A 22,898-nucleotide genomic window follows, 5' to 3' on the forward strand; every position below is an offset into this window, starting at 1 on the left:
CTGAAATTCCCATGAATCTACCCAGAAAGGAATCTTTCCCTCCTCCTTATCTTGACAACCACCCAGAGAACAGCTAAGTCTTCACGTTCCCAAGTGTTTCTCTTCTCAGTATCAGAGTTCAGAATAAGCAGCTTCCTTTTTCATTCACCCTGAGAAGGGTGGAGCAGTGACGAGCTCACACTGCCCCCTCCTGGCCCACGCACTCCCTAACAAGGAACATACATTCACTCCCTGACCTTCTCAGGCCCCTTTCACTCCTGTTAAAAAAAAAAAAAAGAAGAGGAAAAAAAAACAACAGAATGCCCCCACAAAAGTCAAATGCCTTTATTTTATATATAAAAAAAAATTTGTACAGTTTTAATTCCTATGTTTAAGAAAAAAAAAAAAACCTAAAATTGCCATAATGTTTAGATCCACTGCAAACTGTAAAAACAAGCTTTTTATATATTAAAAAAAAAAAGAATTTACATTTTACAACTTTCTACATGCATGCACAAGGTCTCAGCTCTGTAACCCAAAAAAAGGGGGGAAAAAAATCTAGATCCAACAGTGGAAAATTCTACATTTACAATCTCACTTGGAAGGAACTCAAAAAGCCCCCTTCCTTGCACACACAAAAGAACAAATCACAACAATCACACACCAGGACCAACTCCATCAGCAGATGCTGCCCCGTGGGGAAGGCAGAAGAAAGAGAAGACAGACTGACAGACACCACAGAGGGGCAAAGGGAGCTCATCCAGGCCCAGAAGAGAAGGACAGAGGCTTCAACTCTGGGAAACAGCTGTTTCAGATGAGAAGGGATCCCAATGTCTCATCACAGGTATTGCAACAGGGTTGGCAACAGGACTGAAGTGGGGAGGGGAAGTGAAAAGGAAAGGGCTGAGATGGGCGGGGTGCGGTGGGAAGAAAAAAGGAGAGGCGAAAGGGAAATAAACAACAGAAATAGAGAGCACGAACAGGAGCGGAAGAGACAGGGACCAGTGGGGACAGCGGCAGAGTGGCGAGGTAGGCGCAGGACTGAGGCACAGCATCCGGGTGTGGAGGAGAGGACCACCGGCCTTCCCAGGCGGTGGAAAGGAAGGCCTGGGAGCTGTGGCGGGGACGAGCTAGGACGCCATGGGGCCACAGAAAAGAGCACTGGAGAGACGCAGCCACAGCATCCGTGATGACAGTATGCGGGGTGGGGGTGGTAATGGGTGGGCACACCTCCACGAGGGAAGGATGAGAAAATCCAGCCTGTGATGGGACAGACAGAGTGGGGGACACTGGTCAGAGGGACCGAGGCAGCTACAAACCCTACCTCAGTTCACAGTATGGAGACAACTTCCCATACAGGAGAAGCAAAACACAAACACAGCCATACACATGACAGTTCATCCTGACATTTTAAAAAATAACAATAACAGTAATCAAAGAAGACAAGGATACCACAGTTCTGACGCAAAGGACCAAAACACTACCAGTCTCAGTCACAGCCCTTAGTGCTTAGAGAGAGAGTTGGGGGGCGGGAGGGGGGAATGCCTTTTTGTTTTAGTTAAAAGGAATGAAAAAATCACAGTGATTAAAAAACATGGCAGGTTCTTAAAATAAACACTCCCCCACCCCTCATCTAGGGCAGCAACTATGATCACAAATACTTTCCCTCTCCCCACCCAACTCTTCCCCAAACCACACCACATCCCACTCCTGCCCACAACGGCAGTGACCCCAGTCACCATCCAGGCCCCGTTTTCCAGGATAGTGAGGTATTTAGAAATGTGACCCAGAAGGGATTCCTCTGAAACCAGGTCTTTGAAGAAAAGAAAAAAAAATACCTTCCCAGACCCCCAGGACAGGATGTGTATCACTCGGGCTTACCCTCAAACCCACAGCCCCAGCCCAAGGCTGCCCTCCAGGCCCTGCCTAAGTCAGCCGTGTAACCCACCCATGTGCAGACAAGGTAAGCACTGGCTGAAGAGCCCTTCTCGAGGAAGTGGTGTGTGGACAGATGTGCTTTTCCAGAAAGGACGGCAGGACAAACAGTCCCCAGGCTCCATCACACCCAGGGTTGCCAATACAGAGAAGAAGCCTCTCCGGTAAGAGATCAATGGGGGTCTTATCCCAGGGTGCCCTCTGCAAGGCAAGAACCAATGAGTTTTCCAGGGGAGAGATGGGCCTACAAAGGGGCCTTGTGAGTTACTCTGAGGACGGGCCCAGGGACTGCTCCAGCCGGGCCATGAGGACACTCCCCGACCTGGGTGCTGGCTGGAGGTGTGTGAGTACTCCTTAGTTCTATTCCCCTTGGCTAAAACTACATCATTTAGGGATATCTGATTTCAAGGCTCAGATTTACAGTGAAATTAAGTATTAGAAGGCCAGCAACTTTTGCTCAAAATGAGAGTGAACCTCTCAAGAATTCAGATTGGGTGCAAAGACTATGGAAGCTAAATGGGGTGAGGGGCTAAGTACCCAACAAAGGCAGCAATCTTGGTCCCTCACCCCTTACAGAGGGAGACCAGAGCCCAGAAAACCAGGCAGAGAGGGAACGGGGCGGGGGGACCCTGGCCAGCCAAGGAGAAGAGACCCCTGAGGCAAAGAAGTGGACTTAAGGCAGGGGATGAGGAGGAGCTGCTGGCTACCCCCCCAAAAAGAGATGAGGCAACAGGTCTCTGGAGCTGAGAGAAGAGACAGCAAAATGGGGCGGGGGGGTGGCTGGTGAAGAAAAGAAAAACGTTTGTCTGAGACCACTGGGGTGGGTCAGGGTCCAGCCAAGCCACTAAATCTGTACAGAAGTCCACGTGGCACCCTTCACCAGGAAGGGGGAGACCCACCCCAGCACGGTGGGAGCAAAGGTGTGGGCAGTTCAGAGGGTATTGGTCAGCGATGTTCACAGGGCTCTCTCCCGACCTTCCCCAAGGGGCTGCCTAGGAAAGACCCCGTGGAAGAAAAGTACTGCCCCCCAGGGCCCAGGAACTTCCCCTGCTCTGAACATGTGGATGGGGAAGAGGTTCAAAGAGCTGGAAGCAAACAACCCTGGTGGGGAGGCTCCAACTCGGGTTGTGTGGGAGGTCACAGGGGGGTCCCTGCTTAAGAATTCCGGGTTTGCTCAGGTGGGGTGAGCCAACGGGGGAGCAGGTCCATCTGCCGCCAGGAGGCTGCGGGCAGCACTGCCCGGGGGTTTGGCACTGTGGCTCTCTGGAGTCAGATCTGCGCCCCCCAGCAACCCCCAAAGAAATCATTTGGGGAACCACTGGAGAGAACTGCTCTAAGAACCTGGGTTCGAGTGGGGCTCTGCCGGGCCCTTCCAGAAGAGACTGTTGGCAGGGAAAGGAGAGGACGAGAGGCACTGATTACTGCAGGGCCCGGAGTGACACAAAAGTGAGGGGGTGGGAGGAGGGAGGGGGACTTCCCAGGCACTGTTGACGGCAGGATGGTCTCTCCAGGTTCGCATGGGGTAAGTAAAGACCGGGGAGGAGACGGGACGGGGAGGGGGGTAATTCAAGTAAAAAAAACACTAGAGCAAGAGGAAGAAGGGCGGCGGGGACGCGGCAGGGCCTGGGAGCCACGCCCCCACCGCCGCCGCAGGAGCCCCCCGCGCCTCCCAGGCCCTCTGCCGCTGCAGTCACACTGAGGTCTCGGACTGCAGCCTCATGACAAACTTGTGCGACTTGGGGTCCACAAATTCCTCGGAGAGTTTGAAGAATGGGACCTTCTTGGTGCTGACCACCAGGCTGAAGTCCTGGCGTTTCAAGAGGAAAACAATGCCATCCTTGAGCCCATTGGTTACCGGCTCCTCGCTCACAAGTGTCCACTGTTTGGCCAGCCAGCGTTCCTTGTGATACTGGATGGTGGGTCCAGCCGCCAGGTACCGCTCCAGGAAGGCCTGAGGAAGCGAAAGGGGACTTCTCAGGAAGTTTTCCCTCCCACCTACCCACCTCCCCTTTACCCCTCTGGGGGTAAAGCTTCCAAAGACCACCAAGATGTCCCAAGCTCACTCTATGCAAACGATCTCAGAATGTTAGAGCAGGAAAGAGCCTGAGATCATCTGCCTGGGACCCTGGTTTATCAATGCAGGAGCAGGAGCCCACAGCGGTGGTGTGGCTCAGCAGGGTCAGGTCTAGGACTGGCTCTCCTGACCCCTACATCTCCTGCTCTTCCCAGGTACCTGCTACGACCTGGGAAAACCCTCCCTTGTCCTCCTTCCTCTTTCTGCTCGAGTGGGTAGCACTCAGCAGAGCTGCACCAGCAGAAAGCTAGAGGCCTCACAGTTGAAGTGCAACATCTGTAGTGACCTGTTCCCCAAAGATGGCTCAGGGGAGGCAATTCTAGGAAGCTGGCCACAGAACTGGACGGTGGAACTGGCTCAAAAAGAGCATACAGCAAACAACGTCTGGTGGGAGTTTGGATCTGAAAATTCTGGAACCTCTACAGAGAGGAGAAATAGGTCTCAGTTATTCCCCAAATGGTCTGCAAACTCCCTCTTCTCAGCACCTAAGAATGCTACCCCATTCAGAGATGGAGGAGATGGAGTAGGGATGAGAGACTGTAAGGAGGTAGGGACAGGAGAGGGATGGAGGATAGGGAAGGAAGTGAAAGAATCAGGGAGAGGAAGCAGAAGGGAAGGGGCCAGAGTCAGGGAGAGAGAAAGGATGCTGGGGCAGGTGGGCCGACCTTGGGCGTCATGTCGTGTGTGATGCAGAACTCAAGGTGCTGTAGGATGCTCTCCATGGTGTGGTAAGGCTGCTGCTTGGTCGTGCGAAGGTACTTCTGCATGGCACGGGCCATGGATGCAAAGATGGCCTGGGCCGCCTCCCGGGGGTCCATCACCTCCCTGGGGTTCTTCTGCTCCTCTTCCTGCAGCCGCTTAATGTGAGTGAAGGCCTCCTCCACTGCCACCACAAGCCTGGGGGAGACAAGGGGTGTGGACCAGGCTCCCACCTCTCATCTTCCCCCCAGCTTCAGCCCTTCAGCAGCCTGAGAGAGGTCAGGCCTTTGTGCTCTGCCTGAAGCTATAGGCTCTCATCTGGACTCAAGAACCAGGCTTTGGAGGCTGTGTTTGTGCATATGAGAATGCATGTGTATGGGTGGGAGGAAGAGGGTCTTCACCCCTCTAGAAGTAGGAAACAGCTGTAGAGCTCAGTGAGCCCAGCCCACAACCCATAGAGGACAATTCAGTGTCAAAGAGAGAGACAACTATAGATTGAACCCTAGAAAAAGCCTTCTTAATTAAGAGCCCCCCTGAACTGCACTTCAGTGGGTGAAACATTATTAGATATAACTACATCAAAATCACACATGTCTATTCAACCGTGATAGCATGAGCAACATTAACTAACACCTGGGGTGGGCAGAGGTAAGGCAAAACACTGTGCTACAAATCAGGAGGGAAAAGGTAAGAACATAATAGAGAATGGGCCAGGAAGTGAACTAATAATTCATAAGAGACCTGAAAGGCTGAGAAAAGACGACACTGTTACTAGACAGTACCAAGAAAATTAAACGTTAACAGGATACTACTTATTCATCAAAATGGAAAAAAATTAGGCAAATGACTATCATCCAAATACTGGTCAGGATGTTGAAAGTATTCTCTGAGTACTAGACAGCAATAAGATGCAACAAACCAGATATACAGACAGAGTGAATCTCAAAAATATGTTAGTAAGAAGGAAGCAGGAAAAAGAAGCCCGTTTACATTAAAAGTATAGAGACGTGCAAACGAACACCAGTATTGGGGAAACCCAGGAACCTGGGGACTTCAAGTAGCTTAGGATAGCATTCTGGGCCAAGTACACATGTGGATCTGTGTGATTCTGCTGTATCTCTGTTTATTCTTTTGTCTCCCTGAGGGTCTCAATAAAGTTCCTTTAGAAAAGATCCCTTTGTCTGAGGTGAACAAGGGGAAAAGTTTTCTCTTGTTTACAACCAAGGTAATGTGGAAGGAAAGGGTCCCCTATGGTAGCAGCAGCCCAGGAGATCCAGAGATCATGGTCAAGGCAGAAGGCAGAGGAGGTAGGAACTTTTCCAGCTTCCTTCCCACAGCAACTGGAGACTTGCTGCAATGTCACAGAAATGGGACTGCTGATCTTCCATCTACAGCAGCCTCGTGTAAAAACAGGATCAGATGCTGGAGAAAAGGGAACCCTCTTGCACTATTGGTGGGAATGTAAAGTGATACAGCCACTACAGAGAACTGTATGGAGACTCGTTAAAAAATTAGGAATAAAACTTCCATATGATCCAGCAATCCCACTATTGAGTGAATACCCTGAGAAAACCATAATTCAAAAAGACACATGTACCCCAATGTTCATAGTAGATACTAGTACGTACAATAACTAGGACATGGAAGCCACCTATTTGTCCATCAACAGAGATAAAGATGTGGTATGTATGTGTGTGTGTGTGTATATATATATATAATGGAGTATTACTAGGCCATAAAAAAGAATGAATTTGAGTCAGTTCTAGAGAGGTGGCTAAACCTAGATCCTGTTATACAGAGTGAAGTAAGTCAGAAAGAGAAAAACAAATAAAGTATATAATGTATATATATGGAATCTAGAAAATGGTATTGATGAATCTATTTGCAGGGAAGGAATGAAGATACAGATATAGAAAATGAACTTTTGGACACACTGGAGAAAGGAAAGAGTGGGATGAACAGAAAAAGTAGCACTGACATATACACACTGCCATGCATAAACAGATAGCTGGTGAGAAAGTGCTGAATAACCCAGGAAATCCAGCCTGGTGCTCCCTGGTGACTTAGAGGGTAGGCTAGGGGGAGAGGAGGGAGGCGATATATGCATGATTATGGCCAATCTCTGCCACTTTCTGCACCTTCTGGCAGAAATCAGAAATCACTCTATGGCCGAAAGTGAAGAGGAACTAAAGAGCTTCTTGATGAAGGTGAAAGAGGAGAGGGAAAAAGCTGGCTTAAAACTCAACATTAAAAAAACTAAGATCACGGCATCTGGTCCCATCACTTTATGGCAAATAGATGGAGAAACAATGAAAACAGTGACAGATTTTATTTTCTTGGGCTCCAAAATCACTGCAGATGGTAACTGCAGCCATGAAATTAAAGGACACTTGCTCCTTGGAAGAAAAGCTACGACCAACTTCAGTTCAGTTCAGTCACTCAGTCGCGTCCAACTCTTTGCAACCCCATGAACCGCAGCACGCCAGGCCTCCCTGTCCATCACCAACTCCCAGAGCCCACCCAAACCCATGTCCACATGACCAACCTAGACAGCATATTAAAAAGCAGAGACATTAGCTTCGCCAACTAAGGTCCGTATAAGTCAAAGCTATGGTTTTTCCAGTAGTCATGTATGGATGTGAGAGTTGATCTATAAAGCTGAGCACTGAAGAATTGATGCTTCTAAACTGTGGTGTCAGAGAAGACTCTTGAAAGTCCCTCAAGGAGATCACACCAGTCAATCATAAAGGAAATCAGTCCTGAATATTCACTGGAAGGACTGATGCTAAAGCTGAAACTCCAGTATACCTGAAACTCCAATACTTTGGCTACCTGACTCATTGGAAAAGACCCTGATGCTGGGAAAGATTGAAGGCAGGAGGAGAAGGGGATGACAGAGGATGAGATGGTTGGATGGCATCACCGACTCAATGGAAGAAGGTACAGGGTCAGGGCTACCTTCCTCCTTCGAAGCTTGGAGATCATGTGTGAGGAAGGGCTGAGTCCCAAGACCCTCTGTTCCTCCCCTGTAGAAATACCAACAGATGAAGGGCCCTGGCAAGCAGTCGACACCAAGAAAGAATCTTCAGGCATGAACAGCATTCACATAACAATGTGAACAGGAAAAAAGGAAGCATGAGGACAGTGTTTAAGAATTTACCAAGATACGGGCACTAGAACCTCATTTTTTGCAGATAAAAATGTACCATCTGCTGAGCAAGCCTCCAAGATCTCCTGGAAGGAGGGCTGGTCCAGCCTCGGTCCCTGCCACTGCCAGGGAGGCTCACGGCCTTTAACGGTCCCTGCCCCACTGTGCAGGCAGAAGGCCCCATCCACCTCCACCAGATCCCCGTCCCCTGGTCATCCAATAATCTTGGTATGTTTTGCAGAGGTAATGAAAGTGCCAAGTTGGCTGACTTTAAAATAAGGAGATTACTCTCCAGCTGGTGGCAGAAGTCAGAGACCTGGTCTTGCTGGCCTCAAGGAAAACTGCCTATGGGTCCAGGTGACCAGGAATTGATTCTGCCAGCAACCAGTGAGCTTGGAAGGGGACTCGGGCTAAAACTAGATTTGCTCTCGATTTCAGCCCGTGAACCCTGAGTGGAGGAGGGTTCAGCTCACCTGCGCCTGACTCTCAGGACTGCAAGACAATAAGTGTGAGTTGCTTCACAGCGCCCAGTTCATGGTGACTTGTTAAGGCAGCAACAGAAAACGAACGCACACATCACATCCACATCATCATCAGTTACAGAAGCTAGGTGGTCCTCCTCTCCCCAGCCTCCCCAGCAGCCCCCCAGCCCCACTCCTCCCCAAGACCCACCTGGCCCTCCGCTTGCGCACCCTCCGCTCATGCTCGGCCTCCTCGTAGTAGTACTCATTGTGGCTGTTGTCCCGCCTGCGGGCCGCCGCTGCGATCACAGCTCGGGACTGACCCGTGGAGTTGTTGGTACTGTTTTCTGCGCAGAAGCAGGAGAGAGAGAGGCTGGTCCCTTCAGAGCGCCGCCTTGATTCCCACTCCAGGAAGGCTGGGGCCAGCCCCCCGACATGTCCAGAGGAAGCCGTGTCCACCCCCAGAAACACCCCCCTTTCCCATCCCTCCTGGCCACAACGTCTGGGCGAGGCCCACAGGAAGGCCGCCAGGAGGGCACCAGAGAGCAGGAGTCCCGCATGGGCTTCTCCCCAGGGCGGGAGGTTCGGGCCTCGGAGAGCGAGGGCTGAGGAGCAGACACAGCGGAACCAGAGCAAGGGACACACCGTAGCATAAAGGGAAAGACAGCAGACTCAGCAGCTAAAACCAGCCACCTGGTGTGGAGGGAGAGGACAGAACAGGAGGGGCTGGGACACAGTCCGAGGAAGGAGAAAGCACGGGAAGATGGGAGAAAGAGGAACGGGAGGCAGGAACTTGGGAGTCCTGCTTGGGAGGAGACCAGGAGGCCAAGGAGCAGGGCCGCTCACCCTCTCCGAGGGAATACACCTTGAAGCCAGACACTTTCTTGGCCAGGACGGACTTGGGCAGGTTGAGGAGGGCAGGGTTGTAGACAGGGAAGTCATGGTAATACTTCTCCAGGATCCACACTGCCACACGCTGGATGCTGTGGGGGAGACGGCAGGAAGGAGAGGCAGAGAAGACAGACAAGGGGTGCAGGGGAGGGACACAGCAGGGCAGGTCAGCAGGGCAGGAGAGGACAGAGGGCCGGGACAAGCTGCTTCCAAGAAGCCTGGCTCAGGGCCTGCGGTCTACTCACCAGGCCCCTAAGCCTTCCCCAGGGCTGGGCCTGCTACTCCTTCCCTGCTGTGCTGAAGCCCAGGGGAGAAAGGGCAGGGGGCCAGGATCCCCAGTCAGGGGTCACCTCCTCCCCTCCAGCATTCCCCTCAAGATTCCCTGCAGGATTGATGACAATCTGGGTGGCCAGGGGGGCCTCCTGCCCACAAGTCTGGGGGGCCGAAGAACCTTCCTCATCATCTTTTCCCTGGGGGGGCCCTTCCTCTGGCCAGCTCATCTCAGTGACTGCTCACTGAGTGCCCTCAAAAGGCTGTGCCTCCAAGAGCTAGAAACGTGGTGATTCCAGAGAATCACACCTATCTCGTCTTTGGTCCATCCCTCTATAAGATCCCCAATCTCTGTTCATCTATTCACTCCCAGCTCCTAACTCCCACCCTATCTGCTCCAGGACCCTCAGCATGCTCCCACCATCAAGCAGCAAACACTGCTGAAAACCTAGAATGTGCAGAGCACACAACTGCCCACCCAGCCCTCCGAGCGCGCCACCTCCGGCCCGCCATCACACCCCGCCGCCCTGCGCCCTGCAGCCCCCTCCGCCCCCGCCCCAGGCCGGGCTGCCTGTCCCCACGCGCCGGCACCTGAGATGGCCCACGTTGTAGAAGCGGCTGGCCCCGTCGGTGGAGCGCACGACCTTGAGCGTGAACTGCGGCTGGAGCTGGCGCAGCTCCAGCAGGACCACGGCCAGGTAGTGCACAAAGAGCAGGGCGTCCACCAGGGACACGGCAAACTGCACCACGCCCTGGTAGCTGCGCTCGCGGGCGTCCAGAATGCGAACACCGTAGAAGAGCCAGTAGGACACGACGAGCAGGAAGACGAGCACCATGAGCAGGGCGCGCAGCACGAAGACGCGGGGCAGAGAGGCCTTGGGCCGGCGGAAGAACAGGGCCCAGCTGCCCAGCAGCAGGATGAGCAGCTTGAAGGCCACGGAGATGAAGAGGCCTTCGCAGGCCGTCCCGCACGGCTCCAGCTCCTCCCGCCACAGCAGTGGGGGCAGCAGCAGGAAAGCCAGAGGCGTGAGGAAAGAGAGCAGGGCCAGCGTAGCCCCCGCCGCCACACCCAGGTGCCGGGAGCAGTCCAGAGGGACGCTGTCTTCCATGTCCTTGGCGATGCGCGTGAGGTCATCGTGGGAGATGCTGTGCTCCGAGGTGCCCGTTACCACTGTGGTCGTCTCCCCCCAGTTGTCATCCTACAGCCGGAGCGGCCGTGGTGATGGGGAAGAAGAGGAGGAGGCAGGGACATGGGAGAAGAGGTGAGTGGGAAGAAGACAGACAGCAAAGCAGGGAGAGAAGAAAAGAGGGTAATCAACACACACGCAGCCATCCAAGTATTTACTGAGCTCCACTGTCAGAGGAGCCTGGCGGGCTACAGTCCATGGAGTCACAAAGAGTCAGACCCAACTGAGAGACTAACACTTTCCCTGCATGCCCAAGTCTGGCCTCTGCAGGGATGGCACATCTGAGACCTGGGCCTTCGGGGAGCTTCTTGCCGTCAGCCAACCAGGAAAAACCTGCACATACACCCTCAGAACAGAGGGTCCAAGAGAGACGCCAGGGAGCTGCTAAGTCAGAGAATGGGATCTGAGGTCAGACTCCCAGGCAAAGCAGGCAGGCTCAAGCAACCCACTTGCAAGGCCAGGATGAACCATGCTGTGCTGTACTAAGTCGCTTCAGCCATGTCCAGCTCTTTGCGACCCTGTGGACTGTAGCCCATCAGGCTCCTCTGTCCATGGGGTTCTCCAGGCAAGAATGCTGGAATGGGTTGCCATGCCCTCCTCCAGGGAATCTTCCCAACCTAGGGATCAAACCTGAGTCTCTTACATCTCCTGCATTGGCAGGTGGGTTCTTTACCACTGGGGTTCTACCTGGGAAGCCCAAGGCCAGAGTAGGCCATAAGTACCTATCCTCGGAGTACGGAGAGGTACTCGAGTATCTGGTTAAGGGAGTGACCTGACCAAGGCAGCATGGGGGAGAGAAGAGGACATTGAGAAGGGATGGGGAAGGTGAGAGACTAGTGCAGGGCATGCAAGACATGGTGCAGACTCAGGGCCACTCTGGGTCTCTGGTCTGCCTGGCTGGCTCTTCTGGCCCATCTGAATGCCCACCACATGGGCATTTCCCCAAGGAAAGCGGAGTCTGAACAGAAGGCGGAAAGTGGAGGCACTGCCTGTCTCAGCTCAGGGAACCCGTGAGTAACCACAGCCACTAGACCTACACATGTGCTCCAAGTTTCGAGAGCCTGGGCACACCCCCCAACAACAGAAGAGTTGATCAGGCTCACTTCAAGAACTCAGGAGGCCAGGTCTCTGGGAGAAGACGGGATTGGGAAAGAGGGAGAAAGATCATTTTCCTCAGGTACTGATCTGCTTCCAAGCCCCAGGAATCCCCAGGGTCGGTCATAGAGATGTCTCATGAGGTCTCCAGCTCCCTAAGATGCTCCCAAGGAGGCATGGACCACCTCAGTCACCCCAAATCCTGCCTCTTCCCTCTTCTAGCACTGGGCGCTGCCTCCTGCCCTCCCTGCCAGGGGCACACAGTGGGCCAGAGAGGCCGGAGCAAGAACAACCAGCAGAAAACCCCCTCCCATCTCCCCAAGCTCACTTCCTCCCCTTTCTCCATCAACTCCTCCCTCTGACTAGCGGGTGCTATTCTACAGTCCGACACCAGAGGGCACCAGAGTGCCCAAGGGAAACTTTGGGCTGCCACACCTCCAGCCCCCACCCACCACCGTCCTCCCACTCCAGATTCCCAGTGCCCTAACTGGTTGGCGTGAGCCCAGAGAAGAGGCAATTCCCATTACACAGCCCGGGTCACATGAGTCATAAAAGATGACGGAGGCTGCTGCTTCCAAAGGGATCTCTGAATTCTACCAAGATTCTACAGAATTCTACTGAGACGAGGTCCTACCTTGGGACCCTTAACAGAAGTATGACCCAAAATGCCCTCCTCTCTCTGTCGAAAGAGGCCAGGTTGCCAGTCCCTTCCCCTTTTGGATGGACCTCCAGCTTCTCGAGGGATCCGAGTGGAAACACCTGGTCCAGACCTCAGCCCATGACGCTCACCCGCTCATCCCCTCTCGTGGACTCATTGTCCAGCAGGGGCTCCCCTGGAGCCTGGATCGTCACCGACTTGTCCCCCCGGCTTCCGTCTCGGCTCTTAGAGCGGTGTCGGTCCCGGCGGTCCCTGCAGCAGAAGGCCAGGGGAAAGGGCACGGAAGGTCAAGGGGAGGACCCGTGCTTCTCAACGGCCAGCTTCAGCCCGCCAGCCCTGTGGTGCTCCCACCCCGCTCCCCGACCTGCGTCAGCCCTCATGCACACACACCTGTGCTTGCGGGAGCTGCGGGAGTGGCCAGACTTGTAGGAGTAGCCCGAGTACTGGGACTCGGTGTCCATGGCGTCCGAACGCCGCGCCTTGTAGCGCTCCAGGGCCACAGGCTGGGGCCTTCTGGGGGGCCCCCCTGCCACCTCCTTCAGCACCGGCTTCTTCAGGCCAAGGGGCACCTTCAGGAAATCAACCGTCACCCTGAGGGACTCTATTTTGCTGGACAGGTGGGCTTGTCTCAGAGAAAATCAAGCGGCGCTCCTGAGGAAAAGAAGCAGCTGGTCAGGGTGGGGCTGGAGCTCTCTGTGGGGTCAGAGCAGAGAGGGAAGCCGTGCCCAGGAAGCAGCCGCAGGAAGCTCAGGGGAGCCTCGCTCCCACCTGAGAATGCACCCCCCCCCCAAGCTCCTGCTCTTTCCAGTGAGCCCAGTTCCTCCTGCCCTGCCTCCTAGAAAGAGCAGCCCCAGACTGTGCCCCAGGGTGGGGGAAGATGACAGCAAAGGCCACCCAGAATGACCCAACTCTGGACCCCCTGCAGGGGAGAGCTGGGCAGCACTTTCCTATTCTCAGCCAGGAACTGGAGAACGTGGGTTCTGGCCAGGCCAACTGGCTGGCCCAGCGTAGACCACAGCAGGAGGCAGCTAGCTTCAGTCCAGAGGCTACCCCAGGCCTCTCATCTCCTCCCATTCTTAATGTCTGAGTGCCCACAGGGGGCTGCCTACGGCTGCTTCTCTTGGCGTTGTCTCCCCTGCATGTATGTCAAACATACCCACAGTTACTGTGAGGTTAAGCTGGCTGCTCCCCTTAAGGCTGTGTGTGTGTGTGTGTGTGTGTGTGTGTGTGTGTGTCTGTGAGTGGCCTAACTTGTGCGCATGCACAAATGTGCTCACATGGCCAGGGTGAAGAATGTAAACTACAAATCACGTGGTGAGGGGCAGGAGGGGAAGGTAAGCAGAAACCGTTCTCTAAAAACCTGACATCCTGAACCAGGCAATGTCAGGAGCTTGTCTGACGGCTGTGGATCAAGGGGCAGCGTCTTTCTTCTACATTTCCACCTTCCAGTTCAGCAGAGGAAAGGACCTCTCCTTCTCCCGTCCTCCCTAACTCTCACCCAACCCTGCTTACCACCTCACAACCCAGCCCTGACCCCTTCACAAAAGCCCCCTTCACCCCCAGCACCCAGTGGTACATCCCTGGGCACTGAGCAGTTATTTCCCACCTTCACTCACTGAGTCATCACCTCTTGTTTAGGCCCCATCTAGAAACCATATCCCCTGCCAAGCCCTGAGTACAGTGGGGAAGAAACCCCGGATTCACGGCCCGGCAGGGTTGGTGCATGTAAACAGGGGCATATAAACAACCAACTACATCAGTGATGAAAGGAGAAGGATGAGGACAGAATGACAGACAAGCCTGGGGAGCAGGGCTCCTTTAAACTGAGTGGTTCTGGAAAATCTGAGGAAACACCAACCAAGCCTGAAGGAGCACAGGGGCTAAGCAGGTAGAGTGGAGGGGAAAGCCTGCAGAGCAGACAGCCACCCACAGGAAGGCCAAAGGCAGCAGAGAGTTGGGTGGCTCAGTGGAGCCAACTGGGTGTGAGGAAGGGAGAGGCTAATGGAAGGTGAGGCTGAAGAGGTGGCCAGGGGTAGGGGTATTGCAAACCCCATGGGTCAGGGAAAGTGTGCATGCATGCTAAGTTGCTCAGTCACGTCAGACTCTTTTCGACCCCATGGACTATAGCCCACCAGGCTCCTCTGTCCATGGAAGTCGCCAGGCAAGAATACTGGAGTGGGTTGCCATGCCCTCCTCCAGAGCATCTTCCCGATTCAGGGATCAAACTCGCGTCTCCTGTGACTCCTGCAGTGCAGGCGGATTCTTCACTGCTGAGCCACGGGGGAAGCCCCGGGTTGGGGGAAGAGCTGGATTAATTCAGTGGGAAGCCTGCGAAGGGTTTTAGCTCTCCAGACAGAGACTGGAAAGAAGGGAAGGCAGAAGTAGGGAGACGAGGAAGGAGGTGACTGCAGTGATGGGGCAGAGCAGCAGAGGAGGTGTGAAATGGTCACATTCATGACACATGTTGGGCAGGACCAGCAGGACTTAATTGGACTGGCGGAGGGGGAGGGGAGCATCAAGATCTCTGGCCTGAGCATGAGAGAAGGTGGCAGTGCCATTATCAGGTGGGAAGGCTGGGGAGGAATTGGTGAGTTTGGTTTCCGGCATGCTGAGTTCATGGCCGTGAGACAGGCAGTTAAACAGGCAGCTGAGTGTCAGAGAAGCTAGACTCAGAAAAGAGTCTGAGCTGGAGGTATGGATGGTGTGCAAGGTCAAGGGAATGAATGGGATCACCCAGTGAGAGGGTTAAATAGGGGGTCCCTTAGAACCCCAACATGTAAACATGTCTGAGGACACAGAACAGGCAAAGGGGTGAGGCCATGAGGCCAGAGGAGCAAGGAGACCAGAAGAGTGGGCTCTCATGCAGCCAAGAATTACTGTTTCAAGGTAGGAACAAAATCAGCCAGGTCAAGTGCTGCCACAAGGTCAATTATGCTAAGAACTAAAATGAATTTGCTTTATGTAGTTGTTAACTTTTCTCCAACCGAACTGAACCATCAGTAACTTCAGAATAAGAACCATGATTGGTATGGACCTGTATCCACCACCTTTCCACTGGCACACGGCTAGTAACTGATACCGCCTGACTCTCGGGGAAACTGCAAACACTGCAGGGAGAGGAAATAGATGCTACCTCATTCATTTATCTTCCTCACAGAGGTATGTGGAGACACTCCATGGCCTGGTGACATTTGTCCACAGCCCCATATCAAGACAAGTATGTGACAAAGACACACGCAGGCAATGGAGACAATATCTCAACCCACCCACCCTAAACCCTTCTAGAAACCTTTGCCACAAACAAGGCCCTATTCCACTTCTTATCTGCAAATTATGTTGGACTCCTCTACCCCATCTCCCAAGAACCCATTCTACTGGTCTCGTCCCTGATAGAGTTCAGACACATCACCTGTATCTCTCCTGTTGTGGTTCAGCCCATTCTTTGTGGTCTTCCACCTACAAACTCAATTTCACCAGGAGGTTCAAAGAGAACACGTGGGTGACAGGGTGAGAGAAGTGGAGAAATAAAGAGGAAAAGGACTGGCATGGACTCAAGTCTAGACAGAGACACAATAACCCAGACTCTCTGAATTCTCACATCTGCCAGAGGAGTCAAGAGCAAAAAGAGCCTGGGATTTGCACCCAAGTATCTGAGTTTAAAACCTAACTCTCCCACTGAGGAGCTGTGTGCTCATGTGCAAGTTACTTAACTTTGCTGTGCTTGGCAGCCTGGTAGGCTCATTGTTAAAACAGGGGAAATGATGTTTTACATCCATACCTCATGGGGTTGTTGTTAAGTATACTGGGGATAAAAGAAGTACTTTAACAAACTGCTCAGCAAGTAATAAGTTAAGCAATTAATACACTCTGACTTCAGGGTCACTCCTGCTCCAATCCCCAGACACTTCCTCTGAGACTTGGGAAAAAGGTGGTATAAATAAATCTTGCTGGTTGTACAACTAAAGTCACACACACAAATACTCACACACACACACAGCAGATCAGAACCACCACTTCAAACACAGCCAGGAGGGAAGCTGATGCCATTGTGCTTCCCCTACAGATAAATTTCAAACCAGACAGGGTGCCAGTCCCCTCCCAACCCTTTGTTCTAAACTGTTCCAGCCTAGAGCTCCCTACCTTCCTCCCAGCTGCTGATTAAAGGCCCAACATAAACCTGGCTCCCCTGGCCTGTTTCTCCCACCCCTACCAACCCAGCTCAAGGTACTCGGAAAGCACCCAAACATGCTGCTCCCTCCCCTACCAAACAGAGAGGCCAAAAATGAACCCAGTTTCTGAGACCTTTGCCTGCTGTCTCATGGAGCACCCCAGGAATCTAACCCAAGCACTGGAGAGGCTATGGGGAGGGACTTAAGGTGAGAAACGAGAAGGGCAGAAGTTCCCCTTGTTTAATCGGACCCAGGAATCAGGGGTTTGGAGGGTCTCCCGGGTGGGCAGCATTCCCAGGGAAGAGGGTGGGGGAGGGGATCACTGGATGGGATCAACAAGTGGAAATATGGGAGGCATGACGGACCGGGAGGGAAGTCCGGACTTCGTCCAGGGCAGGGAGGGCCCTGGTTTAAAGGGTGGGAGGCTGTAAAAGGGAATGTGTTCCGTTGCTTTTCACCATGCCCCCAACCCCACCTCAGGCACAAGAACACAGAGACTCGGTCCCCTGCTCAAGCCAACCGTGGATTATCTGGGGTTAAAAACAGGCCAGAGAGGAGTGAGCAAAGGAAGAGAAAGTCTGTCACAAAAAGGAGACCCTTCTCCCCTCCAAAGGCCTTTCAGAAATAAAATTAATGGAATGTGTCTCAGTACCATCCCATGAGGATTGGGGTGAGGACCAGGGGGGAGAAATGTGGGGGCTTTTGTCCCCGCTGCCCAGCTTCTCCCACATTGATCACCATGGCAACCAAAGCCCCCTGTTGCCTAGGTGATGGCAGCCAGGTCCTGGAACCCATACCCAGCATCCAAAGCGAGAGAGGTTATGGAGGTGGGGGGGTAGGGACAGAGCGGGAGAGAATGGGGTTTCTCCTCTGGCGGCCCCAGCTTTTGTATAAGCTCTGGGATCAGGTTTCTTCAGGAAACAATCAGAGGCCTTTGGAAAAAATACACTCAGAACCTGGCAACAGGCAGAGGGAGTAAGGCCCTGGGTAGACTGGGAGGCATGGGAGGGCTTGGTGTTGGCCAAAAGGCAGACCAAGACTAGACCCTTCCCCACTGCCCCACCCGGAGGAGCAGCCTAGGTGGATGAGACCTTGGACACAGACCCGGCAGCCTCTGGCCAGGCGCGGGCTGAGGACCAGAAGGCGGGCGGCTCTGGTCCCCACTTCTCCCCACTGCTCTAGGCCACCACACCACCAGTCCCAGCCCCTGTCAGGAGTGGGGAAAGGGGGCAGTGAGGACCACCCGGATAGGGCTGGGGAAAGCACCGCGGGGGCAGGGCAACCAAGCAGAGAATACGGTGGGGAAGGACAGAACAGACATGCACTCAGAAGACAGGGCCGGGAGTTCCAGACCAGTGCTACCACGGAAGGCACTCGCAGAGGAGTTCAGAATGAACTTCCAGCTGGAGCAGGCAAGAGGAAGAGAAAGAGGACAGGAAGCCAGAAGTTCTCCCCTGACAGGGGCAGTACTCTGATCGGACCATCTTTTAAACAAATGGCCTTCCTCTCCTCAGCCCAGGACAGGGGAAGGGTGGTCCTGCTTGAATGCAAGGAAATGGATGTGATCACCCCTTCAGACCTCTCCTGCAGAGGAGTCTGTGGACCCTTGCCCACGAAAGGTCTCTGGTTCCTGTAGCCTTCAAGAAGACTGAATCACTGTGCTGTACATCTGACACTAACACAACAGTGTAGATCAACTATACTTCAATTTTTTTTAAAAGTGTCTGATTCCTACACAAGAACCTAGATCTTATTGCATGTACCTGTGCACCCCCTTCCCCACTAAAACCCATGAGAGGTGTGGCCATGTGGGCCGCCAGCCTCATGGCTCCCTAAGCGTCACCCACCACAGCCTCAGTGTCCAAGGGTATCAATGTGAGTTCCACCCAAAATGCTGGATGCCCACCCTCTAGAATGCCTGCCTCCCAGCCCAGTATCCAAGGAGCTAGATGTCTGTCCACAGAGACGGAGCCCCTTGCCAAGACATCAGCTAGTGGGAGGCAGGGCAGATTCCAAGTCACAGCTGACTGTCCAGCTTGGTCCTCCCCTTGCCACATCGCTCCGAGTCTCACGGGCATGCTCAATCCAGGCCTCCCTCTCAGACACTGGTGGACACAGGAAGTGTCTGGTGTTGGGATTGGGGGAGGCAGCCCCTAACACACTCCCACAGAGGAGAGGGAAGTGCCAGGGCCTCTGACTGCACCCACATCATTCCCCATGCTCACCCCACCCACCACAGGAGGAACAGTGGGCTGACCCACGCAACTCTTGGTAGGCTCCAACACTAACACAGCAGAGGCCTTCCAAGGTGCGACCCCAAGTTTCACAGATGAAAAGGTAGGGCCAAGAGAAAAAAAGGCACTCGGCCTGGTACTGCATCTGAGGCAGGCCCTTCTGGCCTCCTTGTTAGAAAGACCTCACTGACACTGTGACTCAGGCGTGCTCCTCTCAGAGTGAGACCAGGTCTCTCCCTGGCACTCCTTCCAGACTCTGGTTCTTGAAACAGCCAAGACTAGAAGATGGCCAGGACAGGAGAGAATTCACTGGCTCCTGCCCTGTCCCTTCTTCTCTCCAGTGACATAGGGACAGAGACTGGACAGGCCTCAGCTTGTTGAGATAGTTGAGACTGAAGAACCCCTTGCCCCTTGCCCCTTCCCCTCCCCACCCAGCAACCACTCCTGCCTGAGGATCTCCACGTTTCCTCTTCATTCCCATCTAGCCATGCATCGGGGACAAGCCCTCCATCCAGAAGGCCCATGCTGGGTTCTCTCTACCACAAAAACAGCTGAGGCACAGAGTGGGCCAGGACCAGCCCCAAGCCCTAGACCAAAAGGGGGTTTCACCCCCCACCCTCATTCCTGTACCCTGAAAAAAACCCCCAATGTCCTTAAGTGACAATATGGTCCAGGGGGCCAGAGAGAACAGTTGGATCTCAGTGGGCCGAGGGGTAAGAAAGAGCTGGACCCAGGAGTCTAAAAGCTGGCACCGAGCCCCGCCCCCGCCCTATAAACCCAGCACTCTCCCAGGGCAGCCCCAGACATGAGCTCACCATCCTGAGAGCCCTGGGGCAGGGGGCACGATCCCTCTCCTCCCTGGGCTGAGTAGCAGGGGAAGGCCCATGCTTGGGTCACCCAGACAGCCCATGCGGCTGTTCACCACCAGACCCCGGTGCAAGGAGCCTGCCGGGGAGAGGGGCAGGGGAGCCCCAGACTGGGCTCCTGGCCAGGATACCTGAGCTGGCGTTCTAGCTGAAAGGAGCTGGGGGAGCCAGAGGCAGGCCTTTCTCCATCTACTTCCCTCACTTCCCTCTATCTCAAGCAAGGGGGAGGCTGAGTACCGTCCAAGTCCACAAACACACTTGAACACAGATACACGCACGTGCACCCCCACACTCGTATTCCCCCTCGGAAACCTGGAATGGCTCCTGACTGCCCCACCCAGCTCCACCCGCCCTGGCAAGGCAGGTTCTGTAGAGACCTGCTCTGCTTTCTCGCCAGCACCCCCACCCCCACCCCGGCGCTCAAAGCCCTGCTCCCAACACACTGCACACAAGTACACGCATGTTGCACACACACCACAGCGGTCCATTCCCTGACTCCCCCAGACCCATTCCCAGTCCGTCTGGAAGGGAACCCTGGGTGGGAGGATGGAGCATGGAGCAGAAAGGGTGAGTAATCCCTTTGGCATCTCTCCCAGGGGCAGGCCAGAAGGGAGTCGGATGCTGAGCTGGTGAGAAGGGAACCAGGGCTTCTAGGTGGCTGGGTCCTCTGTTTAATTCTCACCCATGAGCAGCCCCCTAATTCCCACCTGCCAGGCTCTGAACTTCTTCCTCCCTCAGCTGGAGCAAAGGCCCAACCCCTGCGTGCCCACCAGGGAAGCTGTGGAAGAGTCAGGCAGGAAAGCAGGCCCCGTGAGTTGTCCTCAGGGCCAGGAGAAGGTGGACCATGGCGGGCAGACAAGCTGGGTTGACCCAGAGGCCATGCCTCACCCTCTTCTCAGCCTGCTCTCCGAGGCGGGCCCCAACCTCCCCTAACCCTGAGACCTACAAAGCCTGCTCACCCAGCCGCCACCTCGGGGTGGGGTCAGCAGGAATAGAAAGCAGTTTCTCAAGATGAGAAGTCAGCCACCCTTAGGTCTGCACGTGGATGGGAAGAGCTGTGGCGTGGGGACACAGGCAACAACGGCTGGTTTGCATGGCAAAAGCAGCAGGGTGCGAGACACAGTGTGACTAGGGACAGGGGTGGCGGACCCGGGTCTCCCCGTTCTGAAAATCTTTTCCTCCTGCTTCATTCCAGGGCCTCTGACCTGGTAAATCAGCCAGTTCCTGACTAGGAAAACCACGCCAGCTGGAGGGCCCAAGCACCAACCAATCTCCTCCATCTTGACAAACCCACAACCTGAGGTTTTCACTCTTTCGGAGGAGCCTCAACATGCCCCAACCCTTGTATCTGCCACCCCAATCCTGGAGTAAAGCAGGTGACAAAATAAGTGTTTCTGTTCATACTCGGTTGCTTTTTAAGTCACTGCAGTCACACCTCCTCGGGCTCAGCACCTGCTTCTGCGCACCCCCACTCCCCAGACTCCCCACACAGACACACCCTCTCTTCTAGCCAGAGTGGGGGAGCCAGGAACTCTCTGGTGAAACTCTCTGGGGTCTGAGGGATACTGTTAGGGAGTTGCTAGAAAACTCTCCAGGGAGAGCCAGGCCCTTCCAAACAAGACTCCATGGGTCACGGTGCTGGAGCCCCCACATGCGAAGTGACCCAGCAGAGAGGAAGAGGCCAGCCCCCGAGGACGTTCTGTCCAGGCGGCAGGCCTGCCCCAGGCTGTGCCAGCAAGCTGCTCCACCCGGGAGACCCCCATTCTTCCAGCAGACTGACACCCTCTCTAAGGACAGACTTCTTTTACATCTCAGGCTGACATCTGGACTCATGTCTGCTTTTCAGGAGACCGGGAAACTATTCAAGTTCAAGAATAAAGGTAATAATGAACAAACCTGAACACATGAAATGAGAGGATGGAAAGGCGGAAAGAGCGCTTTAGGGAATGGAAGAGAAATGACATCAGACAGACCGGGCACAGCCTCTGAGGAGCTACGTAATCTTAGATGAGACCCTGGTCCTCTCTAAACCTCAGTTTTCTCACCTGCAAAATGGGGATAATGGTGACAACTTCAGAAGGTTGAGGATTCAACAAAATAATGTACACAGAATATCATAGAATCAAGCACGAAATAGATGCTCAATAAAATGTTGGTTTCCCACCTCCTTCTCCAATAGAGGGTGAGCAGCCAGTTCCTTTCACTCACTCCCTGTTCCCAAAACCTCACTGTGAGAAGTAAGACCCCACCCAGAATAAGACGGAACCAACACTTTGGCTACCGTGTTGGCCTCAGCCCCTATACGACGGCTGCTCTCTAACCTAGACCACACCCAGGTCTGAGAGAGCAGCCAAAACCCCTCATCCCACACTCTGCCTCTTTCCTCGGAGGCTCCTGGATCCCCCAGCCTCTCTCTTCCCTTCCCTGCTTCCACATTTAGAGTGAGGCAGGGCCTCGCTCTAATCACCTCCTTCTCTCCTGCAGGTGCTAAGCCCAGCGGTGCGTGGAGCAGTAGAAGGGGCCCCCAACCCTCACGCCCCACTCAAGCCCCCAGCTTCTTCCCACTCTCCCCTCTCACTGCCCCACCCTGATTACCAGGATATCCTCAGCTCTGCTGATTCTAAGCCGCTTCTCCCAAGCCCGTTCCCAGCTGTCATGTCTGTAATTACCAGCCTTGCCAGGGGCATCAGACAGGCACGGCAACACCTAATTTCCAAAGTGCTCTTGGAAATTAAGTAGAGGCCATACCAGGCCTCTACTCTGTACCAAGCAGGGTGGAGAGAAGGATGGAGGGATTCTTCCTGACCCAGCTCATTTCCCTCCAGAACACAGGAGAGAAGGTGACAGAAGGCTGCCCAAGCCAGATCAGCAAAAGACAGGATTAAAAAAAGGGAAGGCTTCTGGGGAATGGGTGTGAGTAGGATTTACTCCCAGGCCTTTTCCTTCATCTCTGCTATCAAAATCTCCCCATGAACAGGGTTACCCACCTGGAGAGTGTGAAAGAAATTTCAGGTCAATTCAGAGAGAAGGGAAGTCAGTGCCCAGTAAAACAAGAAGATGGGTACCCACAGGGAAGACGGCAGATGCATAAAGGAGGGAGCTGCCCAGGAAGGAGGAAAGAAAGCAAGTTTTAAAAAGTCCCATCTGCGACCCAGACTCTGAGAACACCCATTAACATCCCAGCCTCTCCTCTCCCTAATACCTCCAACCCCACCCACCACACAAGGCTTCA

The 22,898-nt window shown here is 54.0% G+C and overlaps 1 protein-coding gene and 1 long non-coding RNA gene across 3 annotated transcripts in view; one reads left to right on the forward strand and one right to left on the reverse strand.

The window, feature by feature from the left end:
* Positions 1 to 308: 308 nt before the first annotated feature.
* VANGL2 (VANGL planar cell polarity protein 2) overlaps positions 309 to 22,898 on the reverse strand; it is a 28,004-nt gene continuing 5,414 nt past the window's right edge. For both annotated transcript variants that reach the window (XM_061401488.1, XM_061401497.1), the window contains exons 2-8: positions 12,788 to 13,048; positions 12,529 to 12,649; positions 10,049 to 10,656; positions 9,143 to 9,279; positions 8,508 to 8,643; positions 4,654 to 4,885; positions 309 to 3,865 (exon numbers count right to left, since the gene is read on the reverse strand). In XM_061401488.1, coding sequence (XP_061257472.1) covers positions 3,605 to 3,865; positions 4,654 to 4,885; positions 8,508 to 8,643; positions 9,143 to 9,279; positions 10,049 to 10,656; positions 12,529 to 12,649; positions 12,788 to 12,858 — 1,566 coding nt within the window. In that variant the 5' untranslated portion in view covers positions 12,859 to 13,048 and the 3' untranslated portion in view covers positions 309 to 3,604. The remainder of the gene's footprint in view (positions 3,866 to 4,653; positions 4,886 to 8,507; positions 8,644 to 9,142; positions 9,280 to 10,048; positions 10,657 to 12,528; positions 12,650 to 12,787; positions 13,049 to 22,898) is intronic.
* On the forward strand, positions 15,386 to 21,842 carry LOC133238415 (uncharacterized). Its single transcript, XR_009733527.1, has 3 exons — positions 15,386 to 18,185; positions 20,862 to 21,042; positions 21,513 to 21,842. It is a non-coding gene; the product is annotated as an uncharacterized LOC133238415 (long non-coding RNA).

Source organism: Bos javanicus, chromosome 3 (genome assembly GCF_032452875.1).
Source record: "Bos javanicus breed banteng chromosome 3, ARS-OSU_banteng_1.0, whole genome shotgun sequence".
Classification (NCBI taxonomy): domain Eukaryota; kingdom Metazoa; phylum Chordata; class Mammalia; order Artiodactyla; family Bovidae; genus Bos; species Bos javanicus.